We start from the raw sequence: 24,109 nt of genomic DNA, 5'->3' as shown, positions 1-24,109 counted from the left end.
GGATCCCGCTCTCCTGCAGAAACCGGAGGTCCGCTTGGCGTTGGCCAGGTAAGCCAAGGTAGAAATACTTTACGTAGTAGATTAAATGCTACGCACATTAATGCTGACATTTTTAAAACACATTTTAAGAGTTTATAGAATTACCTAAAGACCTAGTGTCCACCCACCCACAGTCTTATCACTGGGAGAGTCCCTATCCCTATGGCATGGGCGAACTGTTGGACACTCCGAGCGCTGAGGTAGCTGTTCTGTTCCTCCCTGGGACATTGTCCTGATGCAGTGTCGTTGGGGTGAGCACACCCCTGGTTTGGTGTCCAAAAGAGGGGCCATTGTGCTCTGCTCCTGATCCAGAGCATTGCTGCTCCCAGTTTCCCGGAGCTGTGATGTGGTGGGTACTCCGTGGTTCCTGATGGCTGGAGGTTGGGTTTCCCCCGATCCCTTGTGACATCCGTCATTTCTAGATTGGAGGGTGCCCCTCTCTTTCTCCAACCAACCATACCGCCACCCCCCCCACACCCCCCCCACCCCACCCCACCCACCCCCCCCCCCCCCCCCCCCCCCCGCCCCGCTCCCCTCCCACTGTGGTGCTGTGCTTCTTTTTTTTTGTTGGTGGCCATCCTTCTGCACATCTTCATCTTCAGAGAAGTTGCTGGTATGTCCATCACGCGGCTGCCTCTTTCCGTTTTACTGTGTGGGGCCCGACTTGTTTCTCACAGGTATCCACACCCTTACCTCCTCCTTTGACTCCATCTGTTCAGGTAGAGATTGTGCTTCTGCACTGGCTACCTTTTTCTTCTCTCCAGCCTGTCCCTCTTTCTGGGTGACACTCTACTGTCTTTTGGGGGTCCACCTGGGCATACGTGATGCCCCTCCATCTTGGACAAGCCTTGTACAGATGGCCTGCCTCCCCATACAGGGTGCAATTCTTGGAACTCCTTACAGTCCTTAGTCAGGTGGCCCTCCGGCTTGCAGTTCCTGCAGAGGGTCACTTTGCAGTTGGCTGCCACATACCCTGACCTCCCACTGTACACTGTACACTGCCCTAAGTGTGCCAGGTAGCCTCAGCTCCCTCCAGTTGCGAGGATGGAGGGCGGGTGGAGGATGTTCCCACTGGCCTCCATCTTCAGGGTCACCTTGACCTATCACTCCAGATTCCAAAAGGGGTTCTCCACGTTGGTGCTGCCTCCTACAAGTTTTACGGACCTTCCCAAGAACGTCTGTTTGTTTTTGGAATGTGAAATGTCCTGGAACACTTAGCTCCCAACCCTGGTCATCAAGCAACATCATCACAGTCATAGTCTTAGAACAAACAAAGTTACATCCTTTTGTGCTATTAATTTATCTATCTTGTTGAAAATACTTTATCCAATCAGATGAAACGTCATTGAGCTTTGTATCATAATTCCCTGATTTGACCTTATTCACAATTGCTATTAGACTTTTGTCCTCTACCTGTTGTACTCATCCTGTGTTACCCAAAACTTTTCTCTTTAGATTTATAGGGTAAAAAATGAGGTCTGCAGATGCTAGAGATCAGAGCTGAAAATGTGTTGCTGGTTAAAGCACAGCAGGTTAGGCAGCATCCAAGGAACAGGAAATTCGACGTTTCGGGCATAAGCCCTTCATCAGGAATCTTTAGATTTATACATTGTCATCAATTATAGAAGTTTACAGCATGGAAAAATGAGTTATGATACTTGAGGTACATATCCAGGAACTTTTTAAATGACAACAGTTTCTTACACCTAGTATGCTTTAAGGTAGTGAGGTCCAGTTTCTCCCCACCTTCTGAGTGAAATGTTTTTCCTCATTTCACTTCTAATATTCATGTAAAGCATTTTAATCTATGCTACCTAGTCACTGATTTCTCTGCTTAAATAAATGGGACTTACCCATCCATTCTGTTCAGGTCCCTTACAATTTTATGCATCTCAATCAAATCTCTATTATAAAGATAATCACCCATGCTTTTCCAATCTTTCCTCATATCTGTCTTTTAGAGTCCTGGTAACACCTTCAAAAGTCTCCTTTGTACCTTTGTGAGTGCAATTACATCCTTTGTGTGTTGAAGGGACCAGAATTGCACATTATTTGAGTTGTAGTCTAACTAGTGTTTTATATAGTTCAAGCATAACCTCCTGATCCTATATTCTATACTTCAGCTAATAAAGGAACAGATTTCATAGGTCTTCTTAACTCCACATGTATCAGCTCGCACTTGTCTGGGGTGAAATAATCTGTCACTTATCTGAACATCTGACCAGTGTATTGATATCAAGCTGCATTGATATAACCAGCTGCAGTTTGCATCTGTTTTCCTTATCATCAACCACAAAACCAATTTTTATGTCATCCACAAATTACTTGACCGTGTCTCTGGAATTTATATCCAAAGGTTAATATCTACCACAAAAAGTTGGGGATCTAGAAATGAGCCCAGTGGAACCTCACTGGAAATAGTGTACCAGTCGCAAAAACATTCGTCAATCCTTTGTTTCCTGCCACTGAGGCCCTTTTGTATTCAGCTTGCTACATTCCACTCAATCCTTTGGGCTTCGATTTTGTTAGCAATCTATCATGTGGAACCTGGTCTTAAGACTTGCTTAAAACTGCAGGGATTACATCAACTGCTCTAGCCTCATCAATTCTTGGTGGTTCCTAAAAAAAAGTTAGTCAGATATGATCTTCTCGTAACATTCTGACTATCCTTAATTAATCTATGCTTTTGTAAGTGACGGTTTATCTTGTTTCACAGAACTGCTCCATTAATTTGACAATTATGGAGGTTAGACTAACTGGTCTGTATTTACTTGGTCTTGCTATTGACTCCTTTTTTCAAGAAAAGTGCAACATTAACAACTCTCCAATGTGCTAGGACTAGGCACATCTCCAGTGAAGATTGGAGAGTTATGGTCTCATGGTTCACTGTTTCCTCTCTTTTTTTTAACAGTCTGGGATATGTTTCATCGAAGTCTCCACAGTAATCCACTCTCAATTCCTTTAATAATTCCTCTCTCCTAATGTTTATCATATTTAATACTTCACACTCCTCCTTTACTATAATATCCACATCATTCCCCCTTATTTTCTGAAAACAAATACAAAATACAGCATTCATGAAGAACAATACAAACATTTCAACATTTGATCTTTTATGGAACCTACTTTCTTTGGTTATCCTCTTATCCCTAAAGTATTGATAAAATATCTTTAGGTTCACCTTGATTTAGTCTGTCAAGTTTCTTTCATGCTCGCTCTTTGTTTTCTTAATTTCCTTTCTGATATCAGCCCTCCCCTTATAATACTTCTCTCAGCTTTCTATAGTATTTAGTTATTGGTGTCTGGAGTATACTTTCCTTTTCTGACTTATCTTAACCTCCGAGTTGTTTGAAATCAATGAGGCTCCAGATTTGGCCCTTTTTATCTTTGTGGGAGCATGTTTACTCTGAACTGGTTGTATGGCCTTTGTATGGCTCCCACTGCTCAGTCACTGTCTTTGTATACTCTTCCCCAGCAAGAGGAAAAGCCTTGTAATCAGGAGCATTGAGTTCCCATTCCAGTTCCTCCTTAAGCTATATTTCTATCAGGGCATTGATAAAATCTGGCCATGCTTCCATCTGTACCCTCTTATTAGCTATATTTCCTTGCACTAAAGTAAATACACTTGAGCTCTGCTAAACTCTACACAGAGAAACCTCGATTACCTGAATATCAATTATTCGAATTTCAAACTATCCGATGAAGATCTAAAGGTACAGCAAAAACATTACATCAAAGAGGTAAGTGTATTTGATTTACATGGACTGAAGAACATGTGAAATGCTGCAAAAACAAAGAAACACAAGCAGCTCAAGCATCAGTGACTGGATATTTTTTAGGTAAGGGTTAGTTACATGGCCCTTTGCGAAGGTAAGTGTTTTACAGTCCAGTGTACTCCTGTCAATTTACTGGGCCGTTCATGAAAAAACATGGCTAAGAAAGGAAATGCATGCATGAGCCGGTGCTTCTGTCTTTCTATCATGACACTGAGTTCCCGGAAACTGACAAATGCTCTTGCAATCATAGAAGCTGTTCGGGATCTTGTTTAATGGCTTCCCTTGTTTAAGGTAAAATCGATTATCCAAATAATCAATTATCTGAATGAAATAGTGCCCAATCACTTTGTCCGGATAATCGAGGTTCCTCTGTATTTTATTTTCTAACTTTTGTTTTCTTTGATTTCCAGATGATCCACAAATTTTCTGTCTTCCATTTTCATTTCTGATTTTGTCCTAACTGAATCTATTCTTTGGTCTCCAAACACCTTCCCAAATGCATTTAAACATTCCCAACATCACTGGGATATGTCCCTCAAAGGCTCAGTTCTAGCTCTATTCAAGTGCAACTTGTTTGACCTTGACAGAATTGTTCCAATTTCAAAAGAATCTAAAGCCCTCCATCCTGCAGCAACTTTCAAGCTATGCACACATCTATCTTATCACTGCATTCCTTTGCTCACGTGCATGTGGCACTGGGAGTAATCCAGAGATTAATACTTATGAGAACCTGCTTTATTTTTATTTACTCATGTGGATATTGTTGGTTGAGAAGGGGGGGGTGAACTACATTCTTGATCTACTGCAGTTCATTGGTGCAGCTTTACTCACAATGCCATTAGGGATTGCTTGCTATTTGTCTACTAAGCTCCCTAACCTCTGCCTTCAATATCACCCTGTTATTTCTATCTACATCATTGATTATAATGTGGACCTCAACTGCTGACTGTTCACCCTCCCACCCCCTCATGATGCTCTGCAGTTGCTCAGTGACATCCTTTACCCAGCACCAGGGAGATAAAAGAAGTGCTTGAGTAATGTTTGCAGCTGCAGAAATGCTTATCCATTTCCCTAACTATCAAATCACACATCATTATGGCTCCTTCCATTCACTTTATAACCCTCTGGGCTACCTATGGTGCCATAGAATTTGCTTGGGCTGCATGCCCTATTTTCTCATAAGTGTTCAGAACAGAATATTGGTTAGAGAGTGAGATGCATTTGTGGATGACTCCTGTCCTACCTGCTTACTCCTTTTTAACTACCTATTGGTCACTCATTCCCTGTTTCCCAAAAGTTTTAGCTGTAGAGTGACCATCTCTATAAATATGCTCTCCATGTAACTCTTCGCCTCATGAATGCACTGCAGTGATTCCAGATATTGCTCAAATTCAAAATCCTTACACTATTGCAATAGATGACACTTCCTGCACACTTGGTTATCCATGTCACAACTGCGACAACTAATAAGCAATTACTAATATACATTAGCAATAAACCTTACATGCACTTATACATCCCATAATACTTACTTAATTAGTGAATTAGTTAAGAATTTACAAAGCTAAAGAAATGAAATATAATCTTGCACTTTCCTGGCTGAAAAGCAAGAAAATTACTGGGCTAGAGGAGACCAAAAAATAAGCTATTATATGAAAAATGTCTTTGCCCCTGTGTACTGACTCCTGTGTATTCAATTTCCTAATTCCCTACTTTGTCTAAGTCTCATTCAGGACCATGCACCCCTTACTGATTATTCCAGTCAAGCAGCACCCCTGGCCAACCACATTCCTATCCACCAATTTTTAAGTTTAAAGCCTCATCAATTGCTCATGTTATGCAATTCACCAGGACATTGGTACATTCTGATTTTGGTGGATCATTCGGGAGGTGAAGGGAGCTATTGAGAGGAGTTACAGGGAGGTAGTCACACCTCAGGTAAAAGATGAAGATAGATGGGTTAGCGTCAGGGGACGGAAAGGGAACTGGCTGGCAGCGCAGGGATTCCCTGTTGGCCATTCCCCTCAACAACAAATATATTGTTTTGGATACTGTTGGGGGGGGAAATGACTTACCAGGAGTAAGCAATGGGGAACAGGTCTCTGGGACAGAGTCTGTCCCTGTTGCTCAGAAAGGGGAAGAGGAGCAGAGCATTAGTTATTGGGGGCTCGTTAATTACGGGGACAGATAGGAGGTTCTGTGGGAACGAGAGAGTCTCATGGTTGGTGCATTGTCTCCCAGGTGCCAGGGATAATGACATCTCTGATCACGTTTCGGGATCCTTAAGGGGCAAGGGGAGCAGCCCCAAGCCCCACATAGGCACAAATGACATAGGTACCAACAACATAGGTAGGAAGAGAGATGGGGATTTAAAGCAGAAAGTTAGGGAGCTAGGGTGGAAGCTTAGAGCTAGAACAAATAGAGTTGTCATTTCTCGTTTGTTGCCCATGCCACATGCTAGTGAGGCGAGGAATTGGGAGGGAGGCGAGTTGAACACATGGCTGCAGGAATAGTGCAGGAGGGAGGGTTTTGGATTCCTGGACAACTGGGGCGCTTTCTGGGGTAGGTGGGACCTCGATAAACAGGATAGTCTTCACCTGAACCAGAAGGTATCAATCTCCTGGGGGGAAATTTGTTCTTCAGGTGGGTTTAAACTAATTCAGGAGGGAAATGGGCACTGAAATTATACCTAATCCAACTTCCCCTCAATCTGCAACTCAGTAGGTTATGCCATCACACAGAAGTGCATATTACAGATTTTTTTTAATGTGTTGAGAATTTCTGCCTCAATCATCCTTTCAGCCAGTAGGTTCCAGACCCCCACCAACCTCTGGGGAAAATATTTTCCTCAATTCAACTCTAATTCTTCAACAATTACTTTAAATCTATTACCACGATTATCAATCTCTGTTAAACAAATAGGTTCCTCTATCTAGGCTGCGTATTTGGTATACCTCAATTAAATCTCTCCTCCATTTTTTCTATTCAGAACAAAAACATTCGCAACCTATCCCATCTTTCTTCAGAGTTGAATTTCTCCATTCCTGGTGGCATCTTCGTAATTTCTTTTACCGTCTACACACTCATGCTCTTCCTTTAACTGTGTTCAAAACTATACAGAGTCCTCTTGCTGTGAAGATCTTGCTTTTACATTAAAAGCCTTGGTCAATCAAGAAAAGGAACCAATATTCTCACTTTCCCACCTTTCATGTTACATTCAATCTGTAGATATCTGCTCCCAGCTCCCTTTTGTTCCTGTATATTCTTCATTCCTACCATTTATTGTGTATTTGCCTGTGCTGTTTGTCTTCCGGAAATGCATTACCTCACAGTTCTCTGGATTGAATACAACCTGTTACTTGGCTGTCCACCTAGCCAGTCCAGTGATATCTTCCGAGAGCCTATATAGCTTTCTTCCTTGCTATTGACCAATTTTTGTATCATCTACAATGATCCCAAAGTTTCCTTTGTTCAAGTCTAAATTATTATTTCGCACCATGAACAAGAAGTATGTCAGTGTAGAGCCCTGAGAAACCTCACTGGAAACATTTTTTTTGAGGCACAAAAGCAACTATTAACCATAACCATTTGATCTTCACACTATATCAATATAAGCTCAGATTTGCTGCCATCATAGAAGCCCTACTGTGTGGAAGCTGGTCATGTGACCCATTGAGTCCACACCGACCCTCCCATCCAGACTGACCACTCATCTCCCATGGCTAATCCACCTACCTTGCACATCCCTGCACATTTTGGGCAATTTGGCATGGCTAATCCATCTAACCTGCACATCTTTGGACTGTAGAGGGAAACCACGCAGACAGGGGAGAATGTGCAAACTCCACACAGACAGTTGCCCAAGGCTAGTTTCGAACCCAGGTGCCTGGCACTGTGAGGCAGTAGTGCTAACCACTGAGACACCATGCCACTCTTCCTTTGGATCCCAAGAGCTTTTCAGTTATTGATCAATCAACCATGGCACATCTTTCAAAAGCAATGGCAAAATCCCTTCATGCTGTTTCTGAAAAGCTTTGCTCATCCTCCCAGCTTGTTGTCCCCTCCAACAATTCAATCAAGTCAAGGGGAAATGAACCACCCATAACAGATGAGCCCTTCTTCAGGAATTCCTGAAGAAGGGCTCATGCCCGAAACGTCGATTCTCCTGCTCCTTGGATGCTGCCTGACCTGCTGCGCTTTTCCAGCAACACATTCTCAGCTCTGATCTCCAGCATCTGCAGTCCTCACTTTCTCCTGCTTCTCATACTTCTAAATTCCAGTGAATGATTTCTTCTGGTTAATCTCGGTTTCTCTAAATTACGATTTTGTTTTATCTCCAAAATTTACCTATAATTTGCTCAGGTTAACTCTTTGTCAGCAATTAGACAGATTGGATTTCTCCTGCTTTTTGAGCAATTTTCCACATTCTAAGGTAAGTGAAGCTGAACTGGGACAGCTTGGCTACAAAACCAAACGTTTTCAACACTGTTGATGCCTGTTTGAGTCCAGCAATTGCCTGTTAGATGGTAATAAAAGCTTCAACTTTATATTTGGTGCTCAAATGCTGCGCTCCACTTTCATTGAGAATGGAAATGTTCATGGAGCCTCCTCTTTCAACAGAAAAATGATACAGGCCTATAGGGAAAGATGAATGGAACGGGATTATCTGCATAGTGCTACCAAAAAGAAAAAACAACTCATTCATAAGGGTCGGAAGGCCCTTCTTCTGTACTGTATTATTCTGCGACCCTATTTTTCCCACCAGTTAATACAATTTCCAATATAAAATGTTGAAACCTTAATGATATACAATGATGTGTCATAATGAATATTAATGCAATTTTGTACATTAAATCTGATGTGTAATTCTTGCAAAATATTGACTTTATTAAATCTTGAAGCAAATTTTGTAGCAGAAAAAAAGTTAGCATGACAGAAGTAAAGACTTAATTAAATATGACAGGCATAAAAAGCTTCCAAACAATGCATAAAAAGGTTTACATTTGTGAAAAAGCATAAAAACAAAAACCATAGTGCTAAGCGTACTTTTTCCATTTATGAATTATTAATAATTCCATGTTCACATAAAACACTTCGATTGAGATGTTGATTATACATTCAGACATTGGAGGTGTATTTAGCCATTGCATACATCAACATGAACTTGGGCTTTTTCAAAGCCTTCATGTTCTCAGAAGTAATGGTGAGCCCCTACATGCAGCCAGTTTATAAACTAACTTAATTCATGTCACTAACACATTATGCACTGGAACCTCTCAAGTCTGGAATCTTCGAGACCAAGTCAGTTCTGGATTTTGGAACTTTCTGCAATTTAGGATAATGTTCAGTACCTAACCAACAATTTGAACCAGAAAGCATTATTAATATTTGACTGAAACACAAAACTGTTCATTTATACTGCATCATAATTTGTTTTACTTATCCAATACAATTGAGGGAATTGCTTGGATCTGTTCAAAAGATTTCTAAATAAGTGCTGTTTCTGTAACAGTTTCTGGACTCAATGGGTATTACTCAAAATAATGTCATGAGGTTGTTTTATATCAAAGCTATTTTCAAATTCTAGTGGTTTATTAATAACATATTCCATACTGATTTAATCCTATGAAACATCCTAACTGAGAATAATGAATTGTTTTTCATTGTTAACTCAAAAGGACATCCTACAACTTTTAGCTTGACATACATAAACAAGAGCTGAAAGACACAGCCAAGTAAAGGTTACCCTTTAATTCCCAGGAGCTTGTTTGGCAACATTTCTACTGTAGCACTCGGTTTTGTCTTTACTTCCTTACTCCACTAATGAGTTTTTTGCTTCTGTCTTTACAAAAGAAGCAAACTTTGTAGTGAATGAAACCTTTGAAGAGCAGGTGTGCATGCTGGAATGGATAGAGATAGAGGAAGCTGATGTGCTGAAAATTGTGTCAAACATTAAGATTGACAAGTCGCCAGGCCCGGACCAGATTTGTCCTCGGCTGCTTTGGGAAACGAGAAATGCAATTGCTTCGCCACTTGCGAAGATTTTTTCATCCTCGCTCTCCACTGGAGTCGTACCTGAGGACTGGAGAGAGGCAAATGTAATTCCTCTCTTCAAGAAAGGAAATAGGGAAATCCCCAGCAATTACAGACCAGTAAGTCTCACGACTGTCGTCTGCAAGTTGTTAGAAAGGATTCTGAGGGATAGGATTGATGACCATCTGGAAGAGCATGGCTTGATTAAATGCAGTCAGCACGGCTTTGTGAGGGGCAGGTCATGCCTCACCAACCTTATCGAGTTCTTTGAGGATGTGACTAGAAAAGTTGATGAGGGTCGAGCTGTGGATGTGGTGTATATGGACTTCAGCAAGGCATTTGATAAGTTTCCCCATGGTAGGTTCATTCAGAAGGTCAGGAGGAATGGGATTCAGGGGAACATAGCTGTCTGGATACAGAATTGGCTGGCCAACAGAAGACAGCAAATGGTAGTAGAAGGAAAATATTCTGCCTGGAAGTCTATGGTGAGTGGAATTCCATAGGGATCTGTCCTTGGGCCTCTATTGTTTGCAATTTTTATTAATGACTTGGATGAGGGGATTGAAGGATGGGTTGGCAAGTTTGCAGATGACACAAAGATTGGAGGTGTCGTTGACAGTATAGAGGGCTGTTGTAGGCTGCAACGGGACATTGACAGGATGCAGAGATGGGCTGAGAGGTGGCAGATGGAGTTCAACCTGGATAAATGCGAGGTGATGCATTTTGGAAGGTCAAATTTGAAAGCTGAGTACACGATTAAGGATAGGATTCTTAGCAGTGTGGAGGAACAGAGGGATCTTGGGGTGCAGATACATAGATCCTTAAAATGGCCACCCAAGTGGACAGGGTTGTTCAGAAAGCATATGGTGTTTGGCTTTCATTAACAGGGGGATTGAGTTTAAGAGTCGTGAGATCTTGTTGCAGCTCTATAAAATTTTGGTTAGACTGCACTTGGAATACTGCGTCCAGTTTTGGTAGCCCTATTATAAGAAAGATGTGGATGCTTTGGAGCGGGTTTAGAGGAGGTTTACCAGGATGCTGCCTGGACTGGAGGGCTTATCTTATGAAGAGAGGTTGACTGAGCTCGGACTTTTTTCATTGGAGAAAAGGAGAAGAGGGGACCTAATTGAGGTATACAAGATAATGAGAGGCATAGATAGAGTCGATAGCCAGAGACTATTTCCCAGGGCAGAAATGACCAACACGAGGGGTCATAGTTTTAAGCTGGTTGGAGGAAAGTATAGAGGGGATGTCTGAGGCGGGTTCTTTACACAGAGTTGTGAGAGCATGGAATGCGTTGCCAGCAGCAGTTGTGGAAGCAGGGTCATTGGGGACATTTAAGGGACTCCTGGACATGCATATGGTCACAGAAATTTGAGGGTGCGTACATGAGGATCAGTGGTCGGCACAACATCGTGGGCTGAAGGGCCTGTTCTGTGCTGTACTGTTCTATGTTCTAACTCTGTCTCTTTGTTCTCATGGTTTATATCAACACTCTTACAGAATTTAGCTAGAAAATTGGGAATAAATGTAAAGTAAAGAAGTTCTCACTCCATTGGCAAGAATATTTCTTTCATCTTGTTATCATGGCTACTGCCTTCTTAATCCACGAATCTTCTTCAATGAGTGACAGCATAAAGTGAGCAACATCTCCTCGTGTCACTGAATTTCCAATGGGAATTCCATCTGGACCTGGCACAAAGTACCCTTCATGAGTTAATATTTCTTTGCCTACAGAAAATTAAAGAACAAATAATTAAGAAATGTTGATAATACATATGGTTTAAAGCTGGTAAAAAGCTTTGGATCACTGAAATGGAAACTCAGTAATAAATCTGCACAGTCCAGAGACAAAGAAAAAACAACAAGTTCCTAAAATCCCTCTTTTTTTATATAATTAAAAGAGGCAGCATATACAATTGGTTAACTATAACTATTAATATATACATACAATGTATTATTTTCAGTTCAGTTCTTGTCAATACTTTCCAGAAGATAAAACTTTCCATCCAAAACATGGTCAGAAGTGAAGATATTTGCAGATGGTCAGTGAACAACTCCTCAGATACTAAAGCAGTCTATGCCCAAAATGAGGATGACTTGAATAAAATTCATGCTTGGGTTGATAAGTGGTAAGTAATCAATTCGTACCAAACATGACAGGCAATGGCCATCTCCAACAAGAGGGAATTTAACTAACTTCCTTTGACATTTAATGGCATGATCATCACTAAATCCCCGAAATGAATATTCTAAAGATTATCCTTTGAACAGAAACTGAACTGGATGAATTATATAATACTTTGGTGACAAGGTTAAATCAACGACTGGGAATTACATGGCAAGTAACTTGCCTCCTGGTACCTCAAAGCTCATTCATTTTATAGGAAGCATCAGTCGGGAGTAGGATGAACACTCAATGCTGGCCTGGATGGTTGCAGCGCCAAGAATACTCAAGAAGCCTGACACCATCCAGGACACAGTGGCATGCTTAAGTCAGCACCCTCTTCCAACAACTTCAGAACTTCCACCACTGATGTACATTGGCAGCAGTGTTTCCCATCTCCAAAGGTACACTCCTGAAGGCACCTTCCAAACACACATCTACCACCTAGAAGGACAAGCACAGTGCATGCAAGGAAGTATCACCACCTGCAAGGTTCCCTCCAGCCATACACCATGCTGACTTGGAGCTACACCACTATTCCTTCCCTGTCACTGTATAAAAGTCCTGGACCTCACTTCCTAACAGCACAGTTTGTGCCCCTACACTAAGGACAGAGCAGTTCAAGAAGGTGTCTCACCACCATCTTCTCCAGGGCAGTTAGGAATAGGAATAAATGTTGATCTAGCCAGCAGTGTTCACATTCTATTAAAGAATAGAAAAATTTAAATTTTACAAAGAAATTGCAACAAAGAATAAGTGGAGTTGGGCAGTTGGGGTCTTATGACTTTTGCATGACTATATCTCAACTCGCATGCACCCACTTTCATACGGTACACTGGGTGTGATATCAGCAGAGGCAGAAGCTCCAATCCCTGTTCTGACAGCTCAGATGCTCTTCACTAATGACCTCAGGGCTGCAATCAGGAATTGCACAGCTGACTCACTAGGCACAAATGGGCTGCAACAATCCAGTATTAATCTGCCACTTATACAGAGTTTTTTTGAACATTTTGGGTCCTCTGGAATAGAACCGCACTGCACTGATTTATTAGGTGATGCTGTTCCTTGATAATACTTTTTGTACTTGAGTTGATTAATGGCAATATTTGAATTCACACAGGAGGTGCATTAGAAGAATTCATCGATATCCTCAATTATCAGCCCATTTATCTTAATGCCACAAGGAAAGCGTTAATTTCCAAGTCACTACAGTATTTAAAGTGGCACAAGACAACAGGCATAAGTCTTTTTTTCCCCCAAAATATCTGACACATGCTTCCACACAAAAAGAGACACCTTAAACACATCTTCTAGATTGATAAGGTGACAGCTAATGTTTTTCCATTGCATATTCAAAAAGCTGAAACATTTGAACAAAGCAGTTATGGCCCTTTTCAGTGCACTTCAGATCTTAAGCATAGATTTAAGTTTATCAACTGGCATAGTGTTCATGACAATAACACCCACTATATTTTCCCAAAAAAGTAGCTCCTGAACTTATTCAGCCTTAAGCTAGAGATTCCACATACACTGTCAATGAATTAATTACCTCAGTGGTTTCAGTGTCCAGCAACATCTAGTGGTGAAGAAGAGTCATAGGACTTGAAACATTAACTCTGTTTTCTCCACATAGATGCTGCCAGACCTAGAGTTTCTCCAGTAATTTCTGTTTTTGTTTGTTTTGGAAGTGATGGGATTGAATTGTCACCCATTTTATAGTGCATTCCAATTTAGGTTTCATAGACACTAACAGGTATATTGATTGGGTAAATTGAGTGGTCAAACTGATCCCGCACTTGAATTTAATTAAAATTAACTTAACTGGTTTTAAAATACTATAAGCCAGTCTGAAATTTTATGCATTGTAGCACTAACCAACTTTTGTGATCGTCTGGTTCCATCAGTCAAGTAGATAAAGATGCAAAATTGCTCATCTCAACAATAAATTTTATTGTGTCAGATTTATAAAACAAAATCTGTTTACAAAATGAAAATACAGCTTTTGCAGCTTTATGAAAATTAGTTTAAACCAAGAAATTCAAAATAATGTCAATTAAGGTGTTTGGAGGTACACAGCTTTAGTTGATCAAACCTGAAACTCCATAATATGAGATACAGTAAGTTATCATTTAGCAGTCTGGGTCCATTCCTGAAAATCACCTCTTCAGTAAAATGACTTGAAGTGAACATAGGTTCTCAAACTAATCAACAGTAATCGCTGGAGTTTGATTCCCTTGGACATTTCTTGCCAGAAAAAAAAACAAAGTACAAACTAAAATCTTCACATGCAATATTGAGCATTTCCCACTGAAACAATGTGCAAAATAAGATACATCAATTAGGAAATATATACAAGTAATTAAAAATTACTCTCACCTTATCATACTTCCACCTGCTGGCAGAGGTTAGTCAGTACAATCATCAGGTGAAGTTCCAGGACTCCCTACACTACCAATGCCTGCCATTAGTGAAGCCCAGGAGGTCATTGCAAGTTTGGGATGGCTGTAGACAGCAACCAAGAGGAACAGATAACAGGAGTTCAAGGTGAGAACAAGAGATCAGGTGGCAAAGTCCTGGGTTGGGAGGTAGAAATGCTAGAAAGCAAAGAAGGAAAGGGGGGAAAACAATGGGTGGGAAGATGGTGGTGATGGCATGATGGTGCTATCAGACAAAGTCCAGGTGCTTGGGGTAGGGTAGGTCTTCGGAGCAGATCCAGAGAGGAATTAGGGATTGGGGAGTGTGGGGGAATGTTGGCAGGAGGATAGGGATAGTTGAAGCCACACTATGAGCACAGAGAGCAAGGCTGGAGGGAGACAGTGCCAACCTGATGGTTAATTTCTTTCACTTTGATCTTCTACAATTTTAGGTGCTACCCTAAAGTGATGTTTCTGTTGCTCACTGTAAGAGAAGGATGAGAAGGACAGAGCTGCGGACAGACAGAGACCTACAGAGAAAACAGATGTAGTAAAAGCCAAGGAACAAGACAAAAGATCCTAAGAAGAGTTTGAAAATAAATAAGATTAGGAGCAGTCTGTTGGAGTGAGAGGTGAAATGTTGATCTAAGTCATGGGAATGCTGCATAAATAGCTTGCTGAATCATTCTTGTCCATTTTACACCATCACCAAAAAAAAACAAAATTACTCTAAGCAAATCGAAGCAGGAGCAGTTTCAAATCAAATCAGAATAAACTTGGCAAGTGTGGGAAAATGGAATGTAAGTAAGACATGTAACAATGGGATAATGAAAATCCAATTAGAACAATACCAAAAAAACCAAGAACTAGCTTGAGATTAGTAAATGCTCTGGGGTGAGAAGAGATAGAAGCAGCTGAAGTGAAGCTAGAATCACTACAGTGTGGAAACAGGTCATTTGTCCCAACAAGTCCACAGCGACCCTCCGAAAGGTATCCCTTTCCATCCAGATCCGTTCCCCTACTACTCTAAATTTCCCTAGACTACTGCACCTAACCTACACGTCCCTGAATGCTATGGACAATTTAGCATGGCCAATTCACCTAACATGTACATTTTTGCACTCAAAAGAGAAAATGCTGGAAAATCTCAGCAGGTCTGGCAGCATCTGTAAAGAGAGAAAAGAGCTGACGTTTTGAGTCTAAATGACTCTTTGTCAAAGCCTAAAAAAAGGGAGAAATAGGGAGGTATTTATACTAGGCTGAGAGAAGGTGAATCATCGCTCCAGATGCAAAGGTAGCGATAAAGAGGTGATAATGACAGTGCACAGAGAGATTGTAGGGAGATTGGGAGCTGTGAATGACCAAGATTGAAACCAGTGCTATGTGACAAAATATGTGGGGGATGGGTGAAGCACAGGCAAAATGGAAAACAAGGAAGGAGGGTAGCAAAGGGGGAACAGGAGGGGAAAAAGGTGATGAGAGAGTGGGGAGCGAGAGAAAGAGAGATAGCGACAATCAAGAAATAAGAGGTACAGAACAGTGAAAAAATAAACAAATAAAATAAATGAAATAAAATTACAGAACAGAATGAAAGCAGAGGGGTTGAGGTAGGATAATCATCTGAAGTTGTTGAATTCAATGTTGAGACGGGCAGGCTGTAATGTGCCTAGTCGGATGATGAGATGCTGTTCCCCCAGTTTGCGTTGAGCTTCACTGGAACATTGCAGCAGGCCAAGGACAGACATGTGGGCATGGGAGCAGGATTGTGTATTGAAGTGGGAGGCGAGGTAAGGTCCGGTACCTGATTGCATACAGACCAAAGGTGCTCAGCAAAGCGATCACCCAGTCAACGTTTTGTCTCTCTGATATAGAGGAGACCACATTGGGAGCAACGAATGCAATAGATCAAATTGAAAGAGGTACAAGTGAGACGTTGCTTAATCTGAAATGAGTGTTTGGTGCCTTGGATGGTGAGCATGGAAGAGGTAAAGGGGCAGGTGTTGCACCTTCTGCGATTGCATGGGAAGGTGACGTGTGTGGTGGGAGAGGTGTTAGGTGTGATGGGAAGGTGCTGTGTGTGATTGGAGAGGTGTTAGGTGTGATGGAGGAGTGGACTAGATTGTCCTGGAGGGAACGATCTCGGCGGAATGCAGAGATGGGGAGGGAAGGGAAGAGGTGTTTAGTGGTGACAGCGTGTTGGAGTTGGCGAAAATGGCGGAGGATTATTCTTTGCATGTGAAGGCTGGTGGGGTGAAAGGTGAGAACAAGAGGGACTCTATCCTTGTTCTGGGAGGGGAGGGAGGGGGTGAGGATCGTGGCGCAGGAGATGGATCGCATGCTGTCGAGAGCCCTGTAGCTTCAGCCTTGGTCATTCACAGCTCCTAATTTCTCTATAATCTCTCTCTGCACTGTCATTATCACCTCTTTCTTGCTACCTTTGCTTCTGGAGCCTTCTCTCAGCCTAGTATAAATCACTCCCTATTTCTCCTTTTTTTAAGCTTTGACCAAGGGTCAGTTAGACTCGAAACGTCAGCTCTTTTCTCTCCTTACAGATGCTGCCAGACCTGCTGAGATTTTCCAGCATTTTCTCTTTTGGTTTCAGATTCCAGCATCCGCAGTAATTTGCTTTTATCCACATTTTTGAACTATTGGCGGAAACTGGAGCACCTAAAGGAAACCCACGCAGCTACGGGGAGAATGTGCAAACTCCACACAGACAGTCGCTAGAGGCTGAAATCGAACCCAGGTCCCTGGTGCTGTGACGCAGCAGTGCTAACCACTGAGCCACCGTGCCTCCCTAATTCCATACACTCCCTTTAAAACAAAATTGCCAACATTGAAGTTTTACACAGCAGTTTAAGAACTGTATCGCTGGTCCTTTCAAATCTAGGAACTGATCTACGGACTACATCATCTCAAAAGCACAAATTCAATGTTTTATGTTTAAATACTCAAAATAATATAAACTTGTATCAGGTTCACCATCCCTGGAGAAGAAATTAATTTTTTATTACAGGAAACTCTCGGTGCACAGAATATAGGGAGGTAGAATTGTAAAGCAACATTTTTAACCTGTTTTTGGTGCATTCTGAAGTCCTGGTGGTCTCACCACAGTCCACCTGAGGTCTTGGCAGTCATTACTCAGATAATTCTCCATCTCGTCCATGTTGATCAGCAATTTGCGGATGAGGGGAATCAAGACCCAGCGAATTGTCCAGGAAGCCTCCTGAGCAGTTTCAGCTTCAAAATAAGTACAATGCTTTAATACCAGAAGGATATTGCTTAGACACCAATTTTATATGTTTGCATGTTGCAACATTGGTGCAAGCTGTGCCCACAAAATATGTAGTCACAGCCCTAGTTAGGAACAAAAAATGTACTTCTTAAAAAATTCACTCATGGAATGTAGGCCATTGCTGGCTGGCCAGGACTTTTGTCTATCCTTAGTTGCTCTTGAGAAAGTGGTGGTGAGCTTCCTTTGTGAACAGTACAGTCATGTGTTCTAGGTAGATCCACAATTCTGTTCCGGAGGAAATTCCATGATTTTGACCCAATGACACTGACGGAACGTCAATAAAATTCCCAATCAGGTAGGTAGATGGCTTTGAGAGGAACTTGCAGGTGGTGGTGTTCCTACATGTCCTTGTCCTTCTAGATGGTGGCGGTCATGGATTTGGAAGGATCGGCCCAATTTCTGCAGTGCATCTTGTAAATGGTACACACTGCTAGTACTGAGGGTCGGTGAAGCAGTGACTGAATGACATCACATTTACAAACAAACAAATGGGCTGCTTTCTCCTGCAAGGTCTATATTAGAGTGGAGCTGGAAAAGCATAGCCAGTCAGGCAGCATTAGAGGAGCAGGAAAATCGGCATTTTGGGCAAAAGCCCTTCTTCAGTCCTGATGAAGGGCTTTTGCCCAAAACGTCAATTTTCCTGCTCCTTGGACGCTGCCTCACAGGCTGTTCTTTTCCAGCACCACTCTAATCTAGACTCTGATCTCCAGCATCTGCAGTCCTCGCTTTTGCCTTATCCTGCAAGGTGTCAACCTTCTTGTATGTTGTTGGAGCTGAACTCATCCAGGCAACCAGACGTATTCAATCACATTTCTGACTTGCGCTTGTTCATTATGGAGAGGCTAATGGGAGTTAGGAGGCGAGTTACTAATCTCTGATCTGCTATCATGGACATTGTATGTATGCAGCTAGTGCAGTTCAGTTTCTGGTCAACGGTAATCTCCACTATGTTGGCAGTACAGGATTCAGTTATGATATGCTATTGAATGTCAAAGGGCAGTGCTTACGTTGTCTCTTATTGGAGATGGTCATTTTCTGGCATTTGTGTATGTGTTGTGAATTGTGAATGTTTCTTGCCTCTTTTCAGCTCGAGTATAGTCTCTTGCTGAATTTGATATGTACTGCTTCAGTTCTTGAGGAATACTAAATGGTATTGAACTTGAGAAATCACCAGGAAACATCCCATTTCTGAACTTACAAAGGATGGAACGTTAATGAGGCAGTGGAAAATAGTCAGGCCTAGGACACCACCTCGAGGAGTTAGGGCTCTTCTGGGACAGTGGTAGCATCCCTACCACTGCCCAGGAGGCTTAGTTCATGTCTCAATTTCACCAGTCTCTGGTCAGGTTAATTAGAAAATATCTACCCCAAGGAACCCCTCTGGGTTGATGGTCTAGGTTCAAGTCTCACCTGCTCCAAAAACGTGCAATAACATCTCTAAATAGGTTGATTAAAAACATCTATCCTGAGGAATTGGGCTATTGTGGTGCAGTGAAAGAGGCCTGAAGGCCTGGGTTTAAGTCCTATCTATCTGTTTGAGAGATGTGCCATAGTATGTCTGAGTGAGTTGATTACAAATATTGAAGCTGGGGAACTACTGCAATAATGTTCTGGAGCTGGTAACCTCCATAAACTGCAGTTCTCTCACATTGTGCTCAATCTGACTACAACCTGCACAGAGCTATCCCCCGATTACCATTGACTCCAGTTTTGCTAAGAACCCCTTGATGCCAAACCTAGTCAAATGCAACCTGGATGTCAATGACCTCTGGTAGTCAGCTCTTTTGTCCATGTTTGTAACAAGGATGTAATGAAATCAAGACGTGAATGTTCATGGCAGAACCCAAACCTGAGCATCAGTGTGCAGTATTGCTAAATATGTGCCACTTAAAAGCACTGTCGGCAAACTTTCCATCACTTTGCTGATGATTGGGACAACGATTGGGACTGCCAAATCTAACAAGTATTTGCCAAAACTGTGAAATAGCCATCAAAACAAAAAATGGGGAGATTAGAAAGGACAGTATAGTGTGTTTCAGTATTCCTGTTGACATAAACAATTTTAGGATTTGTTAAATTATAAATTTCCCAACCATAATTTTCAGGAGGAAGTGCCTATCAAGTGAGCATTTTGATGAACAGCTCAAGTTGTTTATAGAATGGACTAAAGTCAAGCATATGTTTACATAAAAACTGAACACGGAGGGGATTCGCTGAAGGAATTTCAATGTCTTGCATTTTTTTTCTAACAGAGTGTGTTTTCTTTGATAGAGACATCATCAGTAGACAGATTACTTGGTTTTCTGTCAGAATGCCCATGGTGGATACAAGGTGAGTTGGCATAGAAAGGGATGGGCAGAACATGGTGTTGCATTGGTGGAGTGGGAGAATAATAAGTTGACACTAAGATGGTGTGAGGGTTACATAAGGCCATGGGGACAACTAGGCAAAGGCATTATAAGGGTGCCTGCAGGATGAGTTGGTATGGATGGTGTGGGGCAGTGCATTAACTGGCATGGACATGGCATGGTGACTGACCGGGTGAGAACAGGTAGGGTGTTTCATGTTTTCATCTTTGGTTTTATTCTTAGAAGACAGTGTCGGAATCCACAGGAGGGTTCTTCACCCAGCCCCCCAAAGGAACTAGAAGCTTCTCCCAATGTTGCCGAATTGCCTTAACTGACTCCCAATCTACCTCTTTTCCCAAAACTGATCGTGGAAGTGCAGAAAAGCTCTTCTTAAATAAGTTGGGTTTGCTGAGCTGGATTTCTCCTGCGTCTGTGCATCCAATCCTAGAATAGAAATTGAGGCCTACCTCTCAGTTATATGACGTTCTTTCGTACAAACTTTGATTGTAAAATAACATTTCTAAGTACATGAAGCCTCCATTTAGAATCATAAAGGCCACTGTAAATATTTCAGTGGTTGACTGTGTTCCATTTGTTCATGAAATCATAAAGAAACAACTTGAGGGTGTTACATAACTGCTGACAAAGAAGTCTATTGAGTATTGTGAAAGAATATGGAAATAGAACTTAAGTAGAAAAGTCAGAAAATAACATTTTAGTCTGTGTGGCACCTTTCCCAACCAGAGGACAAAACACTTTGTAGTCAATAAAGCCCAGTTTACTTTGAACTATAGTCACTCCTATAGTGTAATAAACCGCAGGGGGTGGGGGGGGAGGTTATCAGAGGCATCTTACTGTAACAATATCTACAATAACAGAAAATGTTAAAGCCAGCATGCTAAATGCTAGCAGTAACCTCAGAGAAAGAAAAAAGTCAACACTTTAATCAAAACAGTTCTCATGAATTCCAACTGAAATGTTAAATAATTTTCATCTTTTAAAAAAAGAAATTTTTTAAAAATCTTTTCACAAATTCACTTTGTACTGCAAAGGTTTTCTGTTTCTACTGCAGCTTGCAGCATTTGTGAATTTTCTGTTATGCATGGAATTCACACAGGAGTTGAAATGTTCTCACTTAAAAATATCTTTCCCTCCAGAAGGTGTGCACTTTCCAAAAGCTACTGCTGATATAGCTGATAATCTGACTGGTTGAGGAAAATAATCTACTCTTTAATCTTAAAGATATCATAAATGTGCAAAAAAAAGACATTGGAGAAAATGTTAAGCAAACACTCACAACTGATACTTGATTTTTCCCTTTGAGATTATTTTCACCCTTCTGGTTATAAAGGAAATGAGTTACACTAAGGATTCTCCATGTTCATAGCCTCTGGTAGTCCTGCAATACCACATTAGTTCTGATGCCCTTCTCCATTGATTATTGATCTGCCTGTTAGCATTAATATACAAAAGGCATTTATTCTGATCAGCAAATCAATTGGATCTCCTGCTGGCAGAACCAGGTGAGCTCTGCCTGAATTGAACATCATCTCCTTTTAAGTCAAATGGTGTATAGGGTTTTAGGTATTTTTAAATCAACCTGTTAAGACATGTTTTGACACACCTCTGGTGCAGGTGGAACTTGCCAGGCGTTCTGGGCCAGAGGCAGGGACACTCCCAAATGCACTATAAGAACCCTTGATGTGGAATTATATACAGTCTACAGACTGAAAATGGCATTCGGTGTGATTGATCCATGCCAGAATTTATGCCCCGGATGAATCTTCTACAACTTATCTTCATCTAACCCAATCAGTATATTCTATTTCTTTCCTACTTACCTATTATCTAGTTTTGTCTGAAATGCATCTCTATTTTCAGGTCAAGTATTCCTTGTAGTAGAACTTCCACATCCTTACTACCTTTGTGTGAAATTGTTTCATCAGAATTCCTTGTAGGATTTATTGGTGACTATATTACATTTAAATCCCTTAGTTCATTTTTGCAAGGTTTGTGAAGGTTTGTCTACAAAGGTTTGTCATCTACAAAATCAAATGCAAAGACAGCCAAAAACACAACGTAGGTCAAACAGGAAGAAGGTTAGCCACCAGGATACACGAACACCAGCTAGCCACAAAAAGACACGACCCTCTTTCCCTCGTAGCCCTACACGCGGAGGAAAAAAACCCACCATTTTGACTGGGACAACACATCTATCCTGGTGCTGGATTAGTGGTGCTGGAAGAGCACAGCAGTTAAGGCAGCATCCGAGGAGCGGTAAAAATCAACGTTTCGGACAAAAGCCCTTCATCAGGAATAACATCTATCCTGGGACATGTCAGAGAATTCCTAGAGGCCTGGCACTCCAGCCACAACGCCATAAACAAACACACAGATCTAGATACCATCTATCAACCCCTCAGAAAATGAACAGTAAATGACATCACCACAAACCCCAGGAACCCCATCCAGGACAAACAAATAGAAAGTAGGAGACAACAGCTTCGCTTCACTTGGGGGTCGCCACTGATGATGTTACCTCGTCAGGTAATGAAACGTCTGGATATCAAACCTACAGCTCAGCGAGCAAACCTACACCCTAAACCCTTAGTTCATGTGGTAACACTGTCTCCATAGCTACCTGATCAAATCTTTTCACTATTGTAAAGGACACAGAAAGGAGCCTCCACATATGCAGGCTTTGATAATTACATACTCAGTACTGGAGTAACCCTTATGAATCTTTTTAGCACTTTTGCACAGCATTTCTGTATCCTTTCATAATAAAACATTGTTCTTTACAAGTCAGAATTATTACAGAGTCTGAGGAGACCATTCAACCACTGTTTACACCAACTCACAAATGAGCAATTTACATTGTGCCATTCTTTCTTTCATCTATTATTTAAATCTGTGCCCTCTTGTTTTCAATCTCTTTACAAGCAAGAACAATTTCACCCTATCCATTCTGTCCAGACTTGTCATTATTATGAATACCTTGATCCTTTCCACTAAACCTAACCTTCCATTCTCCAAAGAAAACAGTCCTAATTTCCACAATCATTCTTCGTAATTGAAGTTCCTCATCTCTACAACCATTTTCCTGATTTTTGTGTGTAGTCTAACCAAGATATGATACATATCTGAGATAATGGATGGAGTTTCCATTGTTAAAAGATTCAGACATCCAGATTACTTGCATGTCCTGAACGTGCTCCTGTTGAAGAATTTCCCACTTGTCTGATCTAATGCGGGGGGGGGGGGGGGGGTCAACCAATTAATTGGTGGACAAGGACTAGGGAGTTCTAATGAGAGGACTGTCAGGAATTGCAACTCCATAAGATTGATCCGAGCTGTTGATAATGAATGAGAGCATGGGGTCATCTCAAAAGTTTTTCAAATGTTTACTAAAATGAAGGCTCAGAATGGTTACGCCCAACAGTTTTGAAGGAAATCCCTTCAGCAGAATATTTTTGGACATACTGTACTTATTTGAGCTTTGTGGCTCTGTAACAGGAGATTAGATGGCAATCTGTTATAGCCACTTCTTACTAAACCACCTCCGACATCTTTGCTAGACTGCTAACAAAGCACTAGGACATTGTCCAGAATCTTCTATAGGCCTGTCGGACGCCATCACACATGTGGCCTCCACAGCGCCCGCGGCACCAAAGGCCGCCGCCGACCGTGACGTCACTTCCGCCCCCACCGACCTCGGAGCCCCCGCGATCGCCGCCCCTACAACTGCCCCGGTGACCACCACACACACACAACCGCTTCCACGATCGCCGACGGACCCGCGACCCACGCGGCCACCGGGAATGACCACCACTCCTCCGTCGCCGCAACCATTTCCGCCCCTCCGGTTGCCGTCGACGCAGCCACTTCCGCCCCCACTGACATCACTAACCTGCAGGAGCACAAATCCTCAGGTTTCCCCGCCCCCACGCCGTCTTTCGTCACTACGCATAACCCCGCCCCCACGCCATCTCCCGTCGCTTCACGTAACCCCGCCCCCACGCTTAATTCCGTCATGA

At 41.9% G+C, this 24,109-nt stretch overlaps 1 protein-coding gene across 2 annotated transcripts in view; it reads right to left on the bottom strand.

Moving 5' to 3' along the window:
* Positions 1-8,732: 8,732 nt before the first annotated feature.
* LOC132816387 (flavin reductase (NADPH)-like) overlaps positions 8,733-24,109 on the bottom strand; it is a 25,352-nt gene continuing 9,975 nt past the window's right edge. The window contains exons 4-6 of one of the 2 annotated variants that reach the window (XM_060825883.1): positions 17,502-17,669; positions 11,400-11,579; positions 8,733-9,166 (exon numbers count right to left, since the gene is read on the bottom strand). In XM_060825883.1, coding sequence (XP_060681866.1) covers positions 11,422-11,579; positions 17,502-17,669 — 326 coding nt within the window. In that variant the 3' untranslated portion in view covers positions 8,733-9,166; positions 11,400-11,421. Of the gene's footprint in view, positions 11,580-17,501; positions 17,670-24,109 lie in introns of both variants that reach the window. The other variant, XM_060825873.1, reaches the window with a different exon arrangement.

This window comes from Hemiscyllium ocellatum, chromosome 1, assembly GCF_020745735.1.
Source record: "Hemiscyllium ocellatum isolate sHemOce1 chromosome 1, sHemOce1.pat.X.cur, whole genome shotgun sequence".
Lineage (NCBI taxonomy): Eukaryota > Metazoa > Chordata > Chondrichthyes > Orectolobiformes > Hemiscylliidae > Hemiscyllium > Hemiscyllium ocellatum.
This window is presented reverse-complemented; position numbering and strand designations above follow the sequence as displayed.